We start from the raw sequence: 24,815 nt of genomic DNA, 5'->3' as shown, positions 1-24,815 counted from the left end.
TTTGATACACTCGAACAACAATAACAGAGCAATGGTGTCACACGTCAAGGTGTCCATATAGCTTGTTGGGTATGATCAATTCTTCGTACGACCACCAGACAAATTGCAACATATTATTAGAAAATTAGAAACCTAATATTAATGTTGGATATTAACACACACAAAGCAAAAACATTAACCCTGTTCATGTAGTCTATTTCCCGCCTAAATGTTGTTGTGGTCTTCGATAATCACGCTGTGGATCGTGCGGAATGACTCCACCTACAACACATAGTATTGAAAAAATTTAAAATTGTGTCGTCGATCAAGTATGCATTGTCAATAGAATACACAACTAAAATACGAACTGTTACCTCCGAGCAACTGGTACGTCATCCGCTGGAAGGTACTGTATCGGAACGGGTGCAATACACGACATTCACTCCCATGCCCAAACAAACAAAAGATTAAGAGGGCTATCCATCTCCTTAGTATCATACTGTGATGCATGACACAGTGTCTTGTAAAGATGCGCGAGACATGCTGCCCCCAACTGTAGGTGTGGATCCTCTGAAAATCGTAGAGCAATGATAGATACTTTGCGTGAGCATATGCTATTGACTTATCCGCGAATAGGGTCGAACCCATCAAATAGAAAATCTGGCATCTGACATATCTATGAATAGAGTCCAAAGTGTTCAACGGCTCTGCGTCTCTGATACGGTGAACCCATGCCAACTTTATATAAGATTTGGAGGAACTACTGACAACGGGTTCGCTGCCAAAAGTTGCGATGCTTTGGCTCACCAAGAAATCATGATTGCTATCCGTCCAACCACTTACAACTTCTCCATCAATCGGTAAGCCAAATATATGAGCCACGTCCTCCAATGTAACGGTAACCTCACCCACCTGCAATACGTAGGTGTAAGTCTCCGGCCTCCACCTTTCTACAAGAGCAGATAGTAAAGGATAAAATCCTTCAATCACCCCAATTCTCGAAACGGGGTAGAATCTCATTGCTCGTAAGACGTCTTTTACCATCGGATTCCATGTCTCCGGCGAATCAAGTTTATAAACCATAAGATTCCTATTAGACTGGTACAACAAAAATATATTTATTCGTTAATTATACATTTTAGTTTAAATGAATAAAGATTATAACAAATAATTATTTATTAACTATACTACTTTACATAAGTAAAAAAATAAAATAAAAGATATTATATTATACTATTTATTTACTAATTTAAATAATCTAAATATGGTCATAAATAAAAAATAAAATAAAATATAATAATATTATTATCCTTGATAGTTATCATAACAAATAACCGAACAAAATTCTTTTTGATATTCATATTATTGTATACTTTTGTGAATAAAAAATATTCATTAATTCTTCAAGTTAACTAAATATAAATTAAAATAAAAATATATTGTGACAACAGAAAATTAAAATACAAGAACAAGAATTCGAAAAATAATAATATTTATGAAATCTATAGAAAAATAATCACAGTATAACAAAAGATTCAATAAATTTATACGACCATATTTATATTTTTCTTTATTTATTAATTACAAATATAAAATAAAATAATAATATACTAAAAAAATAAAAATATTATTTAAAAATAGTTTAATATTTATATTATTTATTAAATTTAATAATTACAAATTTAAATAGCATAATAATATTAAATACAAATAAAGATAATATTAAAATAATATGTTATATCATTATATGATACTATTAACACACACACAAAAATTAAAATTAATTAAAATTAAAAAAAATAAATTACAAAAAAAGTAAAATTTATCAACTTATATAGACCAGATAATTTAAATAATTGATAATATATTCTTCAGTTACCGTATAATTATATATTATTTTTTATTAATACAAACTGATAATTTTTTTTATGTATAATCATTTTTTTTAAACACACTATTAACACACTAATACACTACTAACCCTCTTCTTCTTCACTTTAGACTTCTCTCTCAAACTCATTTTCTTCAACTCAGATGCATCAAAGGGGGGAAGTTGGGCTCTATTTAAAGAGCTTCAGCCTGCATCGCTGGTTTTCGAAGGAAGGAAGTATCCTCTACATGCAGACCACCTCCAACACGCCTTTCCTGTATTAAAAGAACACTTGTAACTCCTCAAAAACGTGCGCGAATCCCTGCAAAAATTGGCTGTAGTCCTGACGCAACATGCTGCCACGATGTTGCGGGATGCTGCCACGATGCTGCTGACGCTGTTTCACCACGCTTCCCGTGTGTTGAGAGCTGCATCCACGAACCAGCAAAATATTCCAATGTTAATATTAGGCAAAAACACAATGTTACTCTCTATATGAAAAATAAATTCTAAAAAAATAATCCAAAATTCAATCATAATTTGTTTTTTCAATTATTTACAAAATTTTATTTTTTCTCCCCATTTAAATGCACAAAATTCTTTTTCCTTTCCAATTTTTTTTTCTAAATCCAATGAGACAAAATTTAAATACTCAAATTCCTTCTCAATTTCAAGCCCCATCCTATTTGTAAATTTTATTTTTTTTTCTCAAACAATGGAAGTTTATGATCACTTTCATTTTCATTTTCTACCCTATTTAATCCAACAGTCAAAAATATAAGTATATCATTTAATCTATTTTTTAATGTGTAATGTGTTTTTTTTAATGTTATGCTTAATTAAGTAATATTTTAAAATTTATTTTTATTAGTGTGTCTTTTAAACATGGTATATAATTATTAATTTTGTAATTTTATAATTTTATATTTTTATTTAGTTAAATTTTTATAATTTAATTAAAATAATTTAAAATAATTAAAAAAATTAAAAATTAAATTAAAATAAAAACAAACATTAGAGACTTAGAACACAACTGACAAATCTCAAATTGAGTTTTTAATCAAATTTTATAATATATAGCCTCCAAATACTTATGTAGTATTTTATGAGACCCAAAATAAATTAAACTAAAATCAAGCATCCAAAATACTCTAAAGGGTCAATATTTTTAGTAAAAAAGAGAGTTGCTTAATATTATTGCTTTAATGTAAGATAAAATATATATAAAAAATACTAGTTACTTAAAATTTAATTTTTCATTTTTCAATGACTATGAAAAATATTGGCTTGATTTTCATGCATCATTAAAATCAATTTATACTGTTACATCAGTAAAAATAATCAATTATCAAATTTATTATTTAAAAAATTATTTAAATATATAAATTTAATAAAATAATCATATAAAGATATTGTAAATGAATTAAAATTAAGAAAAATGATAATATTATTTTTTTCTATAATTTTTTACAAATATATAATGTAAAAAAATTATGTGAAAAGTGATATTATAAAAAATAGAATGAAAATATTATTTTTCTAAAGTTAATTCATAAATTCATCAGATTTTTTTAACAAATTAACTTATCGATAGTAATATCTCAAATTAGTTTCTCAAAAATTTTTTGTTGAATAATTTAATTTATAATAAATTTTAATTATTAAATTAATCCTTAACCTTTTATTTTGTTAGATAAGTTAATTCTTATATTAAAATTTAATAAGCTAGACAAATTAATTTATATTAAAGATATAAGAGTACATAAAATTTTTTATATCAATCTCTTTATATAAATATATACTATAATATAAAAAAAATTAACTTATCTAACAAAAAAATTTAAAATTAATTTAATAATTAAATTGACAACTAATTCAAACATATTACTCTATCTGAAAATAAATAACAAAGTTGTAGGATGAACTTAATAGCACGCCAGCAACAAGCAGCATAGTGTAGACAAACAATCCCAACCATTAAGGGACTTGGAACTTTGAAACAACGTTAAGTGGTTACGTTGGTCCAAGAAGGAGGAGAGGAAGAAGAAGAGGGGGTAGATTAGTAGGTAGGTACCACATGTTTATGTGTTGTTTGTTTGTTCCAATTTCTGAACTCTCTTTTACTATTTGGCTACCTTCTTCTCTAATTCACCAACCAACTACCCATCATTTTCTTTCCCATTTATTTTTCGCTCTCTTTTTTTCCGCTCTCTCTCTATATATATACACCCATCACACCCCTCTCATCATTCCTTCACCTCTCGGTTAGATCTAACTATCCACACCCACCTTTGTTGTTTCATCTCTCTGTTTTGGTAAATCCTAGATCTTCAATCTCCCCCTCTTTTTGTTTCTGTTTAATCTTAAAGCTTCGATTTTGATCCACTTTTTGAGGTCCCATTGAGCTCATTTCGAATTTGTTTGCATGACTTTTAATGGGATTTTGTTTTGCGGATTGGTAGCGCTTTTGGCAATTCAGATCTGTTTATAATGAATAATTCATAATTGGGTTGTTTTTCTGTTTTGGAATTTTTTGTGCTTTCGGTTTATTGAAATAGGTTGAGATAGAAATGGCGCGCAAGAAGATCAGAGAGTATGACTCCAAGAGATTGTTGAAGGAGCACTTTAAGAGACTCTCTGGCCGAGACTTGCAGATCAAGTCTGCACAAGTGAGTACTTTTATCTTTTGTGTGCAGAATCATGCAAGTTTTAGTTACAATGTGGATATGATGCATGATTTTGTTTAACTATATAGCTGAACCTACATCAATTCAAATTGGTTTAGTGGCAAATCAACATACTCTTAATTTGATTGTAATAGGAAATGTTTTAGTTGTGATTGAAGCTAGTTAATATGTTATGTGCATATAATGGGAAAAAGAAAATCATTTTTTCAGTGATAGTTACAATCATAAATGTGATTCGGTGTAGTGTGCATATCAAGGTTGGTTGAGTAATGATTTTGTTGTGGTTTGTGCCTCAGGTTACATCATCCACTGATTTCGCTGAGCTTCAAGAGAAGGAACCTTGGCTTTCATCTTCAAAATTGGTTGTGAAGCCTGATATGTTGTTCGGGAAGCGTGGCAAGAGTGGCTTGGTTGCCTTGAATTTGGATTTGGCACAAGTTGCTTCATTTGTGAAAGAGCGACTTGGAACCGAGGTGCTTTGCTCCTCTTCCCTCAAAACCTTTCATTTCTCTGTTGTCCTCAGTATTTTGGTTCCACTCTAGTGTTGATGCTTTTGGACTTTTGGTCATGTCTTTCTCTTATATATAGGTTGAGATGAGTGGTTGCAAAGGACCCATAACAACTTTCATTGTTGAACCTTTCGTCCCCCACAAAGAAGAGTTTTACCTTAACATTGTATCCGAGAGGCTTGGGAACAGCATAAGCTTTTCAGAATGTGGAGGAATTGAAATTGAAGAAAACTGGGATAAGGTAGTGCAATGCATATCCTTGACATTACAGATTAGACACTCGATATATTTTCTGTGATAAAAATCTTTCCTCATGATCCATAACATACACTTACAAAATGTTTTTTTTTTTTTTTATATATTTCAGGTTAAGACTGTATTTGTTCCAACTGGAGCGTCTTTCACATCTGAAACTATTGCCCCACTTGTTGCAACCCTTCCCTTGGAGGTAATTAAACACTTTATTTTATTTTATTTTTATATGAACATAATGTCTTGATTCGAGATGTAATTCTATTGAAATATGTGATTTAATACTCTTATGTAATTCTTTTCTTACAGATCAAGGGAGAAATTGAGGAATTTCTCAAGGTGGTTTTCAATATATTTCAAGGTATAGAATATACTGGATGGGATTGCATGATCAACTTTATTAACGTTTACATTTAAATTTAAATTTTCTAACCTCCCATTATTTGATTCACTTACTTTACTTTTCTTTTGTATTAGACCTGGATTTCACTTTCTTAGAGATGAACCCATTCACATTGGTTGATGGAAAGCCTTATCCTTTGGATATGAGAGGCGAACTAGACGACACTGCTGCTTTCAAGAACTTCAAGAAGTGGGTTCCTCCCCTTTAACGAATGCCAACTATTATGATCTAGGATAGGATCCTATATTTCTAATTTGAGGCATGGAGTTGATGGATAACATACCTCATCATATTTGTTGCAGATGGGGAGACATTGAATTCCCATTGCCATTTGGAAGGGTTATGAGTGCCACTGAAGCTTTCATTCATGGATTAGATGAAAAGGTGATTAAAAGTGCTGCCCTTGTAGGTCCTTAATTAGTATGTAATGTTATCCCTTGGCCTGTATTTTATCCATGTCTGTCAAATTCCCAATACTAATCTCTCGGCAGTCATCAATAGTTTAATGATGATGGGAATAATACTATTGCTTCTAGTTATGATGATAACAGTTAATTTTTTCTTGTATTTAACATTGGCAGACAAGTGCATCTTTGAAATTCACAGTGCTGAACCCAAAGGGCCGAATTTGGACAATGGTAGCTGGCGGAGGTGCTAGTGTCATCTACGCTGATACGGTGCGTTTATCTTATTTTCAAAACCAAATTCACAGTTGGAATCCATTTCTTTACAGTATTCATTGACAGCATCGTATAATATTAATATAGGTTGGAGACCTTGGCTTTGCATCTGAGCTTGGAAACTATGCTGAATATAGCGGTGCACCCAAGGAAGATGAGGTCTTGCAGTATGCCAGAGTTGTGATTGATGTAATTAACTTTTATTCTCTACTTTATTTTTGATCTACCTATCAATTTAGAGATTTGGCATTGTTACCTAAAAATAGCTAATGAAATACATGATAACTTTGCAGGCCGCAACTGCAGACCCTGATGGCCAAAAGCGAGCTCTTGTGATAGGAGGAGGCATTGCTAACTTCACTGATGTTGCTGCTACATTTAGTGGCATAATTCGAGCTCTAAAAGAAAAGGTAAATACATAAAATAGAGATTTACTCATCTGTATCGTCATAAACTCTTTGTAGTATTGTTAATTAATTGTTGAGGTATTCGCTATTCAGGAAGCCAAGTTAAAAGCAGCAAGGATGCAAATCTACGTGAGGCGAGGGGGTCCCAACTACCAAAAGGGTCTGGAGAAAATGCGAGCCCTCGGAGAGGAGCTTGGCATCCCCATTGAGGTTATATCATAACTGACGCCCTTGTAGATTGTATATAAAGTAAAACTACATTCTAGTCCCCTAAAAGCGTTGGTTCTTAACAGATTATTCTTAGAAAAATCATATACAATATTGTCCTTGTAACAAGCTTCAGGTTTTATTTTTTATTTTTTTTTTTCATTTTCTTTTTTCCTTCTTACCATTCCCTCTCTAGAGCTAATATGTTTAGATTATGATTTTTCTTTAAGAGCTAGGCTGAAGATTTCTAGGACTAAAATATAGTTTAGTTCTTTTTGAATAAATTTAGCTTTTTTTTTTCCCCTAGAAGCTGAAGATTTGGGCTGTAAAAGATAAGTTTTTCAAAAGCTGAAAAAATGCAGCCTTAACTTACTATCAGAGATATAACTATTCATGTGTTTCCTGTTAGCTTAAACTTTTGAGAAAAGTAGTTTCATGACCTGGTATCAGAGTTTTTATGACCTAAATGTCGAAAATTCGATCCTGGTTGACCCCAAAAGAGGCTTTTGCGAGGGTGTTAGGAATATATCTATTCATGTATTTCCTCCTATCAATTTAAGCTTTTGAGAGAAGTGGTTTGTTTCATAACACATACCAATAGAAAATTCTTGTTTTGAGGAGGCTTATATGTTTACATTTACAGGTTTATGGACCTGAAGCAACAATGACTGGCATATGCAAACAGGCAATAGAGTACATCACTGCTGCAGCTTAAATCATTTGAGGTCAATGCATTCTTTTTTATATTGGCAAGTCTGAAGTCAATGCTCAAGGCTGATTCTTAATCCCCGTGTTCCCATATTTTGAATATTTTGGTTAGAACATGTATGTTTACAGAATTCAATTCATCAAACAAGTGTGGGGGGGAAAAATGGATAATAGAAGAGGATATGGCTGAGGATGTTATTTTTTGTAGAATTCTGTTGGCACTACGTTGACAAAAATAAAATAAGATTGTTTTCATTTTGTTTAGACTATTATACCATTTGTTACTGAGTTTTGTTGTGCCTCTTTCTTCCTCGTGTAATCTGTGAACGGAAATGCTTCATGAACAACCCTTTGTCAATCAATGAATCAATCATATATTAATATTTTAAAGAGAGTTTTTAAAAGGTTGTAGTAAATATATTTGGTAAAGAAAGATAAAATTGATTTTCAATAAATGTAAGATAATAATTTGAAACACAATGTAAGCGACACGCAGAGTAATAACAGAGAGAATGGAAAACTGAGAATTTGTATTATCTATCTCTTTTTTACACAATGTACTTAGGTATTTATATATTGCATTATCCAGGGCGAACTACACTCGACTATAGTTACATTCAAGACTAATTAAAGAAAGGTCTAACTTCTTAGAATAAAGGTCTAACTTCTTTACTGAATATGTGATATCAGGTGGTGTCACTGTAACATACTATAATCCTCTAATTAGTGACGTATAAAGTGTTGGATCTTCATATGATGGACCACCTATGGATGTTAGCTTTACAGAAGTAATTATATGTGTAATCACAGATTTAGAATGTTGCATTCCTGCCTTTGCAAGTAGTTTAGTAATATATTTACATTGATTTAGGAAGATAATATTGTCACTAATGTATACAGCTTCTATCCCTAACAAGTAGTTTAAATTTTCTAAGTCTTTTAACAGAAGAGTTGAATTTAATTGCTTAACAATGTTTAGAATATCTTCCTCAGTACTACCTGTTATAAGCATATCATCCACATATATTAAGATATATGTGATTGATGTTGCTGTGACCTTGATGAGTAGGGAAGGATCAGATTTGGCAGATTGAAAGCCAAATTTTCTAAATGCCGCAGTAAGAGTAAAATACCATGCTCTAGGTGCCTGCTTCAACTCGTAAATAGCTTTATTTAATTTGCATACAAGATAAAGATCAGAGTATCTAAAACCTGGTGGTTGGGCCATATAAATGGTTTGAGTAAGTTGACCATTAAAAAAAGCATTATAAAAATCATATTGTCGAATCTTCTAAGCCTTTAGAGAGAGCTAGAGTTAGCACTATTCGTATGGTTACTGGTTTGATGACAGGAGAAAACACCTGATCATAATCAATACCAGCAGATTGAGTTTTCAGTGGGAGTTATAACTTTTGATTGGAAGGTTTTGGGTTTGATAGAGCCATGTTTGGTGTAAGCATAGGATGCGTGTTGTAAGGAATCATAGCACGAAGATTATGAAAAGATGGGGGTAGTGGAAGAGCCATGTTTGCATATGAGAATTGGAGATGAAATTGTTGATTTTGAAAAGATTGGTCAACATGACCCAATTTACCATGACCTGATCGGCCTCCACGTCCTCTACGGCCAAAGCCTCCTCGTCCAGAAAAATATTGTAGCCACGACCTTGGTTTGAAGCTGAAGAAGAATCAGATTGCTGGTTGTCTACAGCACTGGTGTGAGCAACATTAACATGAACCATAGATGTATCTGGCTTTCTAAAGCGCCCAATGATGTCTTCTTGTGCCATTAGAAGAGCCTCAATATCTAATATGGTATAGGGTGGTTCTTTGGCAGTGACAATAGTTATAAAAGAATGATAATCTTCATTTAAGCCATCAAGAATCACATTGGTGTATTCAGAATCAGTGATGGGGGTCCCAACTGCATCTAGTGAATCCACTAAATTCTTGATTTATAGAAGATATTCAGATGTAGAACCAACCTTTTTAACTGACCTGAGTCGTTGTTGAAGCTGGCGAATGCGAGCTTTCATTTGAGAAGCAAAGTATGTATGGATTCTGCTCCAAATTTCATGAGCAAGTTCAAACCCAATAACATGATGTTTAAAGGAAGCATCAAGTGAAGCAAAGAGCCAAGAATGCATGTTATAATGATCGGTATGTCAATATTGATATTTCTTGGATACTGTTTGTGAGGCTTCTTCTTCAAGAGTAGAAAATCTTAGAGGAATTTTGAAAGGATCTAGATGATCTTGTAATTTCTAGCCACATATTGCGAGTGTTGCAAGGCGTCTCCAAGTAAGAAAATTATCTTCAGAGTTTATCAACAAGTGAAATTGGGAGAGATTTGTGAGGTGGTTGAGTTAGTGAGGTGATTGAGTTATTGTGATGGATGACGAATTGGAATTGGTGACATGAGATGAGACTAGTGCAGAATTTGCTAAAGAATTTGCCATGAATCGGGTGGCACTTCTGATACCATATAAGTAACATGCAGAGTAATAACAGAGAGAATGAAAAATTGAGAATTTATATTATCTCTCTCTTTTTTACACAATGCACTTAGGTATTTATATACTGCACTACCTAGGACAACTACACTCAATTATAGTCAATTAGATATATATTAGATATATATATAATAAATTCCAATTTCTTATACTAAGAGCAACTCTAATGGTAAAATAAATTGGAGCCTCATTTACAGAAAAAAAAAGACACTTTAGCATTAGAGTAAAAAAGAAGAGAATTCTTTTACGTGGTTCGAAGTGGTAGAAATCCTGCTCTTAGCTATTTTGTTTTCTTTCAACTATAACCAATAATATATAGACATGTGTTAATTAAATTAAAAAAATAATATTTTGTTAATAAAATTAAAAATACTTTATATACGTATATGAGATCAACGTTACATAATATGTATTAACTTTATATATATTATACTTTACGTATATAATTAATTATTATAATTACTAATAAATTAAATATAATTTAATTATTTAATATAATTATTTAAATAATAATTAATTATATTAAATAATTATATTTTTATTTAATTAATAATTTATATTAATTATTTAAATTATAATTAATATAAATAATTATGATAAATTAATATTAAATATTATTTATATTATTATATTAAATTATAATTAATTAAATTTGTTTAAAAAAATAAATTTTATTTTTTACACATTACAAAATCATTTTTTAGTGAATTATTTATTTTTATTTATGGAATTTGGAACATTAACCACTTTACAAAATTAACCATTGCAAAACTAGTCGTTGAAAATTAGTCGTTACTATGTTATTGTTATTGTTAATAAATTAATATTTTTTATTCTATATATACTACTTACATACACTTCTATTCTCACACTTTCTTTTACTCTTGTTCATCTTCTTTCAAAGTTTACGAAATTAAAGTTCTACTAATATTTTTTATTCGAAAAAATAGATCCAAACCAACTCAACTAATTTTTCAATTATTTACAAAATTTTTCTCAAACTCCAAATACCCAACAATCTCAAACTTCAAACTTTCAAATTCCAAATCAAAACTTCACACTATCAAATACATTTCAAAATCCACAAGGAAAAAACGCAAATTATTTGCACATACCAAAAAGGGCAAAGAAAATATGTGGAGCGAGCATTCGAAGTATTGCAAGCACGCTTTACAATTATATGTGATCTAGCGCACTTTTGGGGAAAGAAGAAGCTTGCAAACATAATAAGAGCTTGTATTATATTGAATAATATGATTGTTGAGAATGAAAGAGACACTTATGCATGAAGTTTTTCTCAAGGCTTAGAGTATGACGAGGTCGAAAATGGGCTTATCACAACCTCAACTAGGAGAGAAAAATTTTGCACCATATCATCAATTTCTCCAAAGAAATGTCCAATTTCAAAATAGGCAGCAGTATAGACAGTTGAAAGAGGACTTGATTGAACACATATGACAATTTCATAATGCTTGTCGTTAACTATAGAGCTTAACTATATTTTTCTTTTTAAATTAAGTAATTTTACAAATTAGTATAATCTTGAATTAGATATTATGTATTATTGTTATATATGAATTTTTTTAATATTAATATTTTAATAATAAATTATTTTTAAATTTATAAATTTAAATAATATTATTAAAAAAAATAATAACTACATTAATTTTAATTATTTTAATTAATTAATTAAGTGAGATCACAATAAAAATTAAAGTTAATTTTTTTAATAGAAAAGAGAAATATTTTAAATTTTTATTCACTGTTTATAACACAAAAATTAATATAAAATTATTTTTTATGATAAATAAGTCATAAATAAAAATTAAAATGAGTTTTCTACCGAAGATAGTCTAAAACTAAATCATTCTAATTAGTACGCTCTCCTTATACTCTTACTGTATTACATTTACTAAACTATTACTTAATAATTTGTAGCCCAACAGGCGTTCTAAGACAATTGGCCTACACATGTTTATATTTTTAGACCAAAAAATAGAGGCGATACGTTTCATGCTACCATATCAAGCACCTGATATTTCATTTACATGTTGATTTCCTTATTTAGAATGTTTCAAATATTAACACGATCCATTTTATCAATAATATTAAGAAAACAAAAAAAAAATTAGAACTTATCTTATTTAGTATTTATTAATTATTATAATAATTAATAAATATTAAATGAAATAAATTATAATTATTTTTGACTAATTTTCTTTAGACATCAAATATTTTTATTCTATACAGTGAATACATGAGTTTATTCTTTTTTTTTTTGGTGACTAAGCATATGGGTTTATGCTCATTTTGATCCCCATGCCAAAAAAAACACGTCATTTTTTTATTTGCTGCCCCAAAAAGAAGTTGATCCATTTTGTTTTCTATAAACTTAAATAGGTCAAAGTAAATTTCCTTAAAAAAGAAAGAAATCCCCAAACAAAACCAAATCTCATTTAAATACCATGTGTCAGAAAAAAAAATCTTATCTCATGACTTATATTACTATAAGATATTTAGTTATAGACGTTACACGAATCTATATATATTATATAAATCATACAATCTATTCACATGTTATATTCGTTTTTGCGTTGTCCTCACACTATACAACTTGTATAATATATATATATATATATTCTCATCTTCGCCTTTGATCCCATATAGAATATAATTCTCTTCTTATTTTCATTCCCTGATTTTTCTAAAGTTCCAATAGGAAACCCCACACAATTTAAAATTAAAAGATACATTAAATATTTTAAAATATACACGGATTTGGATATAATGAAGAATGCTTGGAGTTTTTTTTTTTTTTTTTGGTCAAGAGAATGCTTGGAGTTAGAAATTTAGAATAGGTATAACTATTGGGCCTTGGAGTGAATGTCTCTATCAACTGCCAATAGGGTGCTGCCAAATCATATTGGGCTTTTTTGTCAACATCTGGCAAATCATATTGGGCTTAAACCCATTAGAGATGGTAGCATTAAAACTTAAGTGTCTCACAGTGTTTACTGGCCCAAGTCGTGACAAAAAAAGGGCTCAAACGCGTCTTATATGCACTACAAGGTCTGATCCAGTGGTATCTATGTATGCATTACTGAAAAGCCACTCAGAGAAAGCCGCTGAAAATGTCTTTTTATAAAGATATTTTTTAATAATTAAAATTTAATATATATAATCGATTAAATCGTGTTATTTTTATTAAAATTAGACTAGACAAATTGATTTGACCGAAAAATGGTGAATCAAATCTTAAATTGGTCTAAATTAATATTATTTTTTTTATAGAAAATGACTAAAATATTTTTATTATATATATTAATTTTGAGAATCCTAAATTTTAGTCCTTTATTTTTCTATCGTAGGGTTAGGATATATATATATATATATATATATAAAAGAGTATTTTAATTATTTTCTATAAAAAAATAATATTAATTTAGACCAATTTAAGATTTGATTCACTATTTTTTTAGTTAAATCAATTTGTCTAGCCTAATTTTGACAAAAATAATATGATTTAATCGATTATATATGTTAAATTTTAATTACAACATCTTTAAAAAAAGACGTTTTAAATGTTTTTATTTGAGTGATTTTCTACTGAAAAATGCACAGGATTCAAATCCTAACTATGAATAGAAAGTGATTATGTAGAACCTATGGATGAGGGAAGGGGGGTGTATTAGGGTGTAACTTGACGAAAACAAAGGTGCGGTAATGGAATTGGGATATTGATATTTTAATAAAGACTTAAATGAAAAAGGGAAAGATCAGAGTGGAAATACTAACTCAAAATTGGTAGATGGTTATGATCCAATGACAGAAGGTTGGGGTTCAATTTCTGAAGATGAAAATATTACTTTTAAAAGACTTCTAACTCTTCCATAAGATCTTCATTGAGAGTTTGACCTATTACTGGTAAGGCCAGCTTCATCACCTCTTTCTTCCCAATCATGCTTTAGGTTAAAGAAGCCCTATTCCTTATTTAACTATACACCAGTTAGGAAAGAACAATTGTAACTTTGTAGGTGACAAAAGGTTAGGCAAATAATTACAATCAACTTTTTATACGTAGGTATTCTCTGTTTTACATTTTTATGTTTATATTACTTTTGCAAATGGCAAAAGTTTGGACAAAAAGGTAATGATATTATAGAAAAATTAACGAGTAAAGTATTGTTTTTGTCTCCAACGTTTGGGGTAAGTCTTATTTGTGTCCCTAACGTTTAAATCATCCTATTTGTATTCTTAACGTTTGTAAAAGTGATTCAATGTTATACTGCCATCAATTACACATCATGAGCTTTAGTTGGAGTTTTAAAAATATCTTCTTAAGATTAGAATATAAATGTCTGAGACAGAACCGATGATCTACTCCAAAAATAGCTCATTAAAAGTTGAAACTAATCCCTGTAACATTTACATAATTCACTTTTCTAGGGACATAATTGAACATAAACACAAATAGTGTGTATAATATTGAAATCGAACATATCCAAGTAAGACCTAATTGAGAATGAATACATCCAAATTAGAATAATTAAAAAATACAATATGATCTATTAGTATAATTGATGACAAGATAACGTTGAATCACTTTTACAAACGTTAGGGATACAAATAGGACGATTTAAATGTTAGGAACACAAATAGGACTTACTCCAAACGTTGGGGAAAAAAGCGATACTTTACTCAAAGTTAATTTATATGTACTATCTAATGTTATTGAAACTTCAAAGTTTTTATCTACAGGTTAATACCAATTTAATACTTGAAAGATTCAGCCATTGAAAAAAAAGGTTTCGAATGATTTGAAAATGTGAAAAAAATAACTAATAATTATGATTTTTGTTTAAGTAACAAAAAAAATTTTGTATTTAACAAACGATTTATTCATTTGATCTGAGTTTTTGTGCAAACATTTGAATAAATATTTAAAAGAAGCATAAAAAAATTTGGAACGAAATTTGATCTCTAATTTTTTTTTAAAAAAATGTGGTAATTCACAATAAAAACTTTTGAGAAAAATTCATTTGACATAAAATTACTAAATTTTAAAGATAAATTTTTTTTTAATATTAATTGTAAAAATTTGTATCAAAATCTTATATCTAAAGTTTTTTTAGAATATATATGTAATATTAGTTCTTTTTGTCGTATTTTTAAATATTTTAAAAACTTATTTGTCGTTAGCATTTTTTTAAAATATTTTTATCAGCGATGTAAATTTTCGAATACCATTTTAGTTGTTTACTTCTTTTTTATTAACTCTTTCATTCTTTTTTTAATTCCTAAAAAGTATCATAAACTTATATATATGTATTTAATGTTAGACAAACCGGTTAATTTATTTCGGTTCACCTAATTGTTTGTATGTCTACAATACATATTTATTGAATTTAGGGGGTGCCCTTTATATTGCTGTGGACTAATCCATGAAAGCATGAGTTTCGGGTTAATTCAATAAGAAAATTTTGAGTTTAGGAGATGATTTGAATTTGAAAAATTATCATCCCACGACATCTGAATTGGTTGGCGGATTTAATATATTTTTAACTTATATATATAATTAGTAAAGAAAATTTCATTTTTTTGAAAAAATTACTTGTCCTAATAATGTAAGGATTAGCTAGACCTACCATTAACCTTTTTTTGGTCATGACCCACCATTAACTTAACCCACATCATTTTATTGAAAGTCTTTAGACTTGAAAAATAACATGTCCTAATATAAAATGTTCTGCAGAATAATAAACCCATGGGATCCACACAAACCAACTCATTAATAAATGGGTTGGGTTGGTTTAGGTTGAAATAATAAAAAAAATATAAAACTCACCCAATCCAACTCAATGATTTAATTAGTTTATTATTGGAAAAGTCTTTTTAACCCACCCAATCCAACTAACGGACACTTCTAGTTGAATCTTAGTTAGGATTTAAGTAATAAGTGGCCTTAAATATGGAAATTTTTTTGAAAATAAAAAATTTAAGTTCCTAATATTTTTGTAGTGCATTTATTAGAGAAATTTTTTTAAAAAATATATAGTTTAAAGTCTTTAAATAACTTTAACTAATGTCCTAAGATACTTATTAGCAAAAACAACTTATTAGTTAAATCAATTAACTCTTGAATTGATGTTTTGTCTAGTCTAATTTAAAGCTCGTTGATTCTTAGAATTATGCACATTACTGTCGCTATTATTCAGCAAGCTCCAAGGTAGAAGATAGAAAGTTCATTTTGGACTCTCCACAATTCCATCTCTTTCTAACAAATGCAACGTATAGAAACAAAAGTATAAATAATTTAAGGCTGCGAAATTTCTTTTCCGATAAAAAACCAACGGAGTCCTCTAAACTAAAAAAATTGATAAAATGATATTTTAATATTTTTAAATTATGATAATAAAATTTACAAATAACAAAAATTACAAATTTAAAAATAATTAAAATATTACCTTACTATTTCACTAATCTCCTTATTTTGAAGATTTCTTTTTTAAAAGCTAATGGTATTGGTGAAATATACTTATTTATTTCTAAAGTCAAAATTATATTTAATTTTTAAAAGCTAATGGTATTGCACATTTTGATTGTCAAATTAGTAATTAATCATTGATATTAATAATGATATATAAAATATATATACTGATTGAAGAAAAGAGAGAAATAGAGAAAAGAAGAGGGAGGAGGGGAGAACTCTTAACTTTAATTTTGGAAGGAAAGATTTGATTTCAATTGCAATGAAGGAGTGACATATGGGCATATGACACATTTTGGTTGTAAAATTAATAAGGAGGAGAAAAGAATTCTTCAATTTTGGAGGGAATGATTTGATTTCAATTACAATGAGAGAATGATATGTGGCACATTTTGGTTGTAAAATTAGTAAGGAAGATAGGAGAATTTCTTAATTTTGGAGGAAAATATTTAATTTCAATTACAATGAGAAAGTGACATGTGACACATTTTGGCTCTAAAATTAGAGATATATAATAGATTCTATATATACATAAAAAACAGTTATTAATCCATTATTAAATCGTATTTGTCACTTTATAAAAATTTGTATTATACTACTCTAAAAACTTGTTTATTAATCTATTACAAATTTAATCTATTACAAATTCAATGTAATAACTAATTACTCTAAAAACTTGTTTATTAATAGAAGAAACAATAAAACAAAATGTATACACTGTTAGTGGAAAGCTAAAAAGTTAGAAATGGAATTTAAACCCAAAGCTTATAGAACAAAAATATCACTTGTCATCTATTGGACTAGGAAGTCTCTTGCTATAATTCACACATCCTATGGAATATAATGAATTTCTAAAATTTTCGGGGGCATGGTGGACTCTAATTTCATACTTTTTTATTTTTGATATGAGAAAGAAGATGATGTTTTATAATGTTGTTAGACGATGATATATTTAATTAAGATATAAAGAATACAAATTAAATTATTAGATTTGATATTTAAAACACAAATCTAATCTTTAGAGTTATGTTTCTAAATTTTAAAAATTAGTATAATGTACAAATTTAACATTTAGATTTGTGTATTTTAACCTTTTTTTTTTTATTTTTAATGTACACATTTGACTATCAAAGTTGTGTACCTCACTCAAATTGGATTTTCAGATTTTATTTTTAATGTAACCATCTAATTTGTTCAATAATAATTTAAAAAAAATAACTCCATATTAAAAAAAAAATCAATTCTTTCGATAACTATGCATTACATATACCAATTTTTTTCATATTAAAAAAAGATAATTCACACAAACAAATCAAATAGAATCAATATTACACTAACATTCTAAAATAAAATAGCTTATATATATATATATATGTTTTCATCTTTATGTAAATCAAAACAACTAAACTTTATACTAGATACATGTGATTCGATTTACTGGTACAATATATTGGCATTTCTTAATTTCAACAATTAAATATAGTTGGTTATTTTATATTGTATAATTATCTGTTAATTCTGATTGAAAAAATTAAAATTCAAGTTTTAACTCTTATGCCACTTTGAAGGACTATACTTTATATTAACTTTTTAACATCAAAAATCTCGATAATAATTTTTTAGATGCTAATGAGTCAAAAGATGACTTTAATGAATTTTTAGAAATCGTTTATTGTTTCATTTTGAATTCATAAGTCTGTAAAAATGTTGATTTTCTGGATTTGAACTAAAATATAAAATTTGAATTTCTATTTTTATTCGTCTTGATTTTTTTATATTTTATTTGAATTTAAATAGAAAGTAATTTTTTTATTGACATTTATGTTTTAAAATAAATATAGAATAAATAAATAAATAAAAAATATCAATAAAATGTATAATTAATAAATCGAATCAACATATATATCTGTACAAGTAATAAATCGAATCAACTAAATTCGATTATATATATTTAATGTACCAGTAGTAAATCGAATTTACATGTATTAGTATAAATTGAGTTTAATTGCTTCAATTTACATAAAAATAAAAACAGACTTACATATAAGCTATTTAATTTCAAGAAATTGGTATAATATTAATCCCCAATTAATTTATTTATATAAATTACCCACAAAAACAAATTAGCCCTCCACTTTCCCCTCCCTCAATTGTGTCTTTTTCCTTCATCTTCATTATATTTTATTCCTCGTCCTCCTTTTTCTCTTCTTTTCCTTCCCCTAAACATATGTTTTATTATTATTATTATTATTATTATTATTATTATTATTATTATTATTATTATTATTATTATTATAAAATAATTTATGTATTTTTTTATATTTCTTCTCAAAACTAGTTTTTTGAATTTTTATATTACTATTTATCATCATTATTATTATTATTATTATTGTCTTTTTCACATTTAAAAAAAATTAGTTTTTTGAATTATATAGAAACATATAAGAAATTACAAAAAAACACAAATTTTCATTGAAAAACACATAAATTCTAGTTAAAATATATGAAAATAATTTTAATCTATGTAGATTTTTTTAGTTGAATAATACAAAAGAATATCACAAAAATTTCACTTAAAAAGTATAAAAATTTTAGTTGAATAACACAAAAATATAAATTGAATAACATAGAAATTAATTTGAATTGCGCAAATTCCTTAAATGAATTACACAAAAGAATAAAAAAATTTTAATTAAAAAACATAGAATTTTTTGTTGAAAAATGAAAAAGTTGTAGTTGAATAATGTAAAAATTTATGTATTTATCACCACAAAATTTATATGTTTATTGTCAATAAATTTCTGTATTCTCTTTTTTTTGTTTCTCTTAAAAAGAATTGTGTGTTTATTTTCAAAAGATTTATATTTCTATTCAAAAAGTCATGTTTGCCTTGAAAAAATTCTTGTGTTTATCACCACAATTTATGTGTTTATAATAAAAATTTTTGTATTTTTTTTCATATTTTTCTTCAAAAAGTTTTTACCTTAACATTTTTGTTATTTATTATCACAAAATATTTGTATTTATCATCAATAAATTTTTGTGATTTTCATTTGACTCTTATATAGAAAAGTCATGTGCTTACCTTCAAATAATTTCCATGTTAATCGGCGTAAAACTTATATGTTTTTTCTCATTAATATGCTTCTTTTTAAAAAATTGTGTTTACTTTTAAAAAATTTATGTGCTTATCATCACAAAATGTGTTTGTGAAAAGAATGAGAAGAAGTAGAAGATCTAGAAGAAGAAGAGAAAAAAAAAATACAAAAAAAAATCGAAATTGAAGAAAAAAATATAAAATCAAAATTGGGAATGGCAATAGAAAGTTATTGATGAGTATTATGCCTAATAAATATGTTTATGCCTTGTAATTCATAAGATTGTCCTAGATCTTTGTTTATTTATATTATGATTACAAAATGTCACTTGTATCTTTTATATTGGATTTGGGAGGTTATTGCAATTAATTGCTTAAATCAAAGGTTATTTTACACTTTAGTATACATATATAATATGCTTATCATTTCTTGAGTTATTTTTTGTTTTCAGTTTGTAAAGAAAAGATTAACTTTATATGCTTATTCCCATAATTATAGAACTAAATTATGAAATGACACATATTATTATTTCGTTGTGTGCTTAATGACATATGTCATTTTGAGAAGATTAATCACAATTTTTTTTTTTACGACTAGCATTAGTTATAAAATGACAGTTATTATTTTTACTTATTATTGAGTTCATTACTCTATTTATATATTTTTGCTATTCTTATATTTTTTTGTAAATTTATCAATTTCAACCATCACCCTACCATCTAGGAGCAAAACTAAATGAAATATTAAAAAGAATAAAAAATATTTACATAATAAAATAATATTAAAATAAAATTTTAAATAAAATTAAACTAAAATTTACATATAATTTATATATAAAACATTAAAATTAAGGAAGCTATTGCCCCCTTTATCACTATGTGACTCCACTCTGCCACCATCAAAATAATGGTCATCAGTCAAAATAAAATAAAATATTATGAATGATTTATGGTCCAAGTTCTTATATATATATAGGTGATAGTAGGACATTAGGGATGGCAATATATACCCTATCTGCGGGTACCCAATCCGACCTCACCCGGTCGGGTAGGGTTGCCAACCCGATCCGCAGCGGGTATGGTAGGGTGTAGGTAGAGTTTTCATGCGGGTCGGGTAGGATGCGAGTTGTGTCTCAACCCTACCCGATCAACCCATACCCTATAAATGTATATGTTATATACTTATATAAAAATATATTTTAAGTGGATGTTGAACCAAAGACCTCTCACTAAAGGTAAAAGATTCTTAGTCTTTAAAAGAAGATTATTAATTGATAATTTAATATATATATATATATATATATATATATATATATATTTATATATATATTTTTACATAAAAGTCAGTTCTATTTTAAATTATCATCAAGTTATATAATAATGTTGCATCTTTTTTTGTAACCCGCGAGTAAGGTCGGGTACCCGCGGGTTAAGAGCGGGTAGGATTAGGGTTGAAATCTTCTCAACTCGCGGGTAGGGTAGGGTTGAGTTTATATAAAAATTTCAACCCGCGGGTAGGGTTAGGGTTGACTCCAATCCCTACCCTACTCTATCCATTGCCACCCCTTTTATTCTTCTCTATTTTTAAACCGTAAAATGACATTATTCTTCTCGATTTTAATATATATTCTAAAAATAGATGTTAACTAAATTCTATTTTTATCATGTGTTACAAATATTTATTTGTGTCAACTCTGATAAACATAATTAAAAATTTATTTAAATGAGCTTAAAAAATAAATAAGTGATATCCTTTTTAAAAGATATTTTAAAAGTGAGACTAATTTGATATTTATTAATTATATTTAGATATAAATATATAATAATATAAAAATATTTATTTATTTATTAATTTTCTAGTTGATGATTGAAAAGAATTTTTTTATCCCAAAATCTTGTTGCTGATGCGATGAATATAGTTGCTGATTACTTGATTATTGAAAAAGTTATAACTATATAACTATATCTGTACTTTCTCTCCATATAAATTATGATGGACTTATAGTATGTTTAAGATTGTAGTTTGTTAGTATACTTGAGGAATGAAAATTTGACTTAGAATTCAGGTTATGTAATCTCCTTTCCTTCTATTTTTCGTGCTGGTTTTTCCATGTTTGTGCTTGTTTAATGAAGAGGCACGTCTCCATACATCAAGAAGTATAAGACCATCATATATCAGGAGAGGTACATATTCACCTTTCATATTATATAAAACCTAAAGTGGATTCCTTTTTATTATACGAATTTTGGCTTCAATTCCTTGATCTTTTCTGACAAATAATAAGCTTATACAATTTTTGTTTGGCTTTATTTTTTCTCTTTATTTTCTTTAGTTATGGTCATTATTATATGTTGACTTGAACTTAATTATGTTAATAATTGATGAGATGGTGGTTAATCTGAACTATGATATATTTTTTAGGTAATACACAGTTGAAAAAGTTAGAGTGTGACTTTAGCTTGAGAAAGGCTTTGGCTATCGTGACTCAGTGAGTGTGGCTTTTTTGTTTTTTTTTGTTTTTATTTATTATTTATCTTTTTATTGAATCCTTGTATTCAATTATGTTTTATTGGTATTTCGAAAGAATAAGTTGCTGGTTGAATATTCCTAAGTGTTGTACTTTTTTGGTAATTTTTTATTATGTTTGGTTTTTCTTCCATTGTTATTCATAAGATATTTTCACTTAGGATTCTAATGAGATAATGATAAATTTTATAGTATTAATGATTATTGGTTAATGAACTTAGATTTTGCAATTGAAAAATTCTCTTCTTTTCAAATTAAATTAGATTTTATTATAGTAAAGGAAATTTTTTTCTATAGTGCAAGTTAACTTAGTCGAAGTTTTTTTTTGGCTAGTTGTAGAAAATATTAGGTAGTTTTATGGAGAAATAATTTTTTTAAATATAACAGTGAAGATTGGGGGTTATAAACATTTGCTATATTTTTTTGGTGGTTAACGTAACAGCCCAAATTATTCGTTAGTACGATATTGTCCGTTTTGGCACACAAGGCCTTACGGTTTTGTCTTTGACGATAGGGATGATAGCCAAAACCCCGTCAAAATGCGTTATGCTAGGGAGAGGTATCCACACCCTTATAAGGCATGCTTCGTCTCCCTCCCCAACCGATGTGGGACCTTACACGGTTCACAGGTGTTTGTCATTTGATTCACCTGATTGTTAATGCGTTTAGTTAAGTTCTTTTGCATGCAAAAATATTTTTCTTGCTGGTTGAATGTTTATCAAGTTTTATTCAAAGTATCAATGAAATTTAGTTCAGTGGAGTTAATTATTTTAATTCATTTGATTATTAGTGTGTTTAGTTGAGTCTTTTTGCATGCAGAAATGATTTACTTGATGATTGAATGTTTATCACATTTTATTCAACACATGATTGGTATTTGGTTCACTGGTGTTTGTCATTTGATTCACCTGATTGTTATATGTTCAGTTGAGTTCTTTTGCATGCAAAAAAAGTTTTTCTTAATGATTGAATATTTATCACATTTTATCAGCACATGAATGGTGTTCGATTCAGTTGGGTTGGCCATTTTGATTCACTTGATTAAAATATGCATGATTGTGCTTGTCGGTGTATTGAGTGAAGTATTGACCAAATTTTTTTGGCTTCAGACTCGAATATGGTCCAAATATTATGTTGCACAAACTGAACAAAATCAGAGACTAAGTGATTCGGGCATCTGAAGAAATAAGACTCCCAAAGCCATCTGTTATCCTCTCAAAACCTTATTGTAAATTCACATCTGGGGATATAGATAGTAAATAGGATATACTTTGTTTGACTGGTTGTAATTAACACTATTTTGTTTAACTTATTTAAAAAACCAAACAATGTATATATGTGAATATTAATGTAAATGTTATTAAAAATTTAATGTTAATGTATATATCTGACTCAAGATAGATTAGTCATTGTCCTGCTGGTCTGAGATGTTAATATATATATATATATATATATATATATATATATATATATATATATATATATATATATATATATATATATATATGTTGGAACTGTCTAGCTACTATTTTGTTTCAAGTTGACAGTGAATGGAATCAGGGTATTTATCAAACATTAAGAGCCCCAAAAAAACAAATGAACCGAAATTAATACACATAGTGAACAAAAAAGTGCATATATCAATATAGTAGAGAGATAATTTAAAAAAAAAATGTTGCTATCAGTATTCAGTTTCAGAAACTCCTGAACTCTTTGGATAATTTTTGTAAAATTTTTCGGCTTCTTCTAGTATCTTGAAAATTATCTCGACCTTTGGGACAAATTGTTCATCCACAATACACGCACCTGGTCTGCAGAATGAACCGAACATGGTATTATGGTAAAACAATTGTATAGTACTAAATGAATGGAACATTATCCATTATATAAATTAAATTCAAACAATTTTTTGCATAATGAACCGGACACGTCATTATGGTGAAACAATTGTATAGTACTAAATGAATGGAACATTATCCATTATATAAAATCAAATTCAAACAGTATTCTGCAGAATGAATCGAACACGTTATTATGATAAAACAATTGTATAGTACTAAATGAACGAAACATTATCCATTATATAAATTCAAAACATATGTGACTACAATTGAGAGATTATCAATTCAGAATACATGCGTACATTTAATTTGATTAAAAAAATCCAAACCTCGTCTGCTTGATTCATTTCAGAAGAATAATGCAAAATGCTCTCATTCAACTAATTTAAAGTTGAATAATTCATTGTTATGATAGAATATTAAAATCCGAAAACAAAGAAGATAAATCCACAAAATCGAAGAAGAAAAAGAAGAAGAATAGGAAGAAGAAGGACGAGCAGCAGAGAAGAACAACAAGCAGAAGAGAAAAAAAAAAGAAGAAGAACGACGAGTAGCAGAAATTGCAGATCCAAAAATTATAATGCAAATCATTAACGTTGAAAAAGAGAAGAAGAAGAAGAATGTTTACGTTGAAGAAAAGGTTTACGTA

General features: G+C 27.9%; 1 protein-coding gene and 1 long non-coding RNA gene across 3 annotated transcripts; both read left to right on the top strand.

The window, feature by feature from the left end:
- The first annotated feature begins 3,750 nt into the window (after window positions 1–3,750).
- On the top strand, window positions 3,751–7,971 carry LOC107643345 (ATP-citrate synthase alpha chain protein 1). 2 transcript variants are annotated; one of them, XM_016346960.3, is made up of 13 exons: window positions 3,751–3,915; window positions 4,408–4,518; window positions 4,833–5,009; window positions 5,125–5,286; window positions 5,413–5,493; window positions 5,607–5,658; window positions 5,775–5,889; window positions 6,003–6,084; window positions 6,282–6,377; window positions 6,468–6,569; window positions 6,674–6,790; window positions 6,881–6,997; window positions 7,638–7,971. In XM_016346960.3, the coding sequence occupies exons 2-13, from the start codon at window positions 4,420–4,422 to the stop codon at window positions 7,707–7,709; spliced, it is 1,272 nt and encodes a 423-aa protein (XP_016202446.1). In that variant the 5' UTR covers window positions 3,751–3,915; window positions 4,408–4,419; the 3' UTR covers window positions 7,710–7,971. The 2 variants fall into 2 exon arrangements, with proteins under 2 accessions (XP_016202446.1, XP_016202445.1); XM_016346959.3 differs by having other exon boundaries at window positions 3,780–4,164.
- Window positions 7,972–21,796: 13,825 nt separating this feature from the next.
- On the top strand, window positions 21,797–23,599 carry LOC148563626 (uncharacterized). The gene is made up of 3 exons (XR_015883134.1): window positions 21,797–21,982; window positions 22,221–22,287; window positions 23,435–23,599. It is a non-coding gene; the product is annotated as an uncharacterized LOC148563626 (long non-coding RNA).
- The last annotated feature ends 1,216 nt before the right edge of the window (window positions 23,600–24,815 follow it).

Source organism: Arachis ipaensis, chromosome B5 (genome assembly GCF_059453495.1).
Source record: "Arachis ipaensis isolate K30076 ecotype BB chromosome B5, ASM5945349v1, whole genome shotgun sequence".
Taxonomy (NCBI): domain Eukaryota; kingdom Viridiplantae; phylum Streptophyta; class Magnoliopsida; order Fabales; family Fabaceae; genus Arachis; species Arachis ipaensis.
This window is presented reverse-complemented; position numbering and strand designations above follow the sequence as displayed.

What these genes read in the sequence shown, in the direction of transcription:
- LOC107643345 (XM_016346960.3), top strand. Translation starts at nt 4,420, where the DNA reads ATGGCGCGCAAGAAGATCAGAGAGTATGACTCCAAGAGATTGTTGAAG. An exon ending in TTGAAGAAAACTGGGATAAG is followed by an intron (nt 5,287 to 5,412) that starts GTAGTGCAATGC and finishes TATATATTTCAG; the next exon opens with GTTAAGACTGTATTTGTTCC. An exon ending in TTCATGGATTAGATGAAAAG is followed by an intron (nt 6,085 to 6,281) that starts GTGATTAAAAGT and finishes TAACATTGGCAG; the next exon opens with ACAAGTGCATCTTTGAAATT.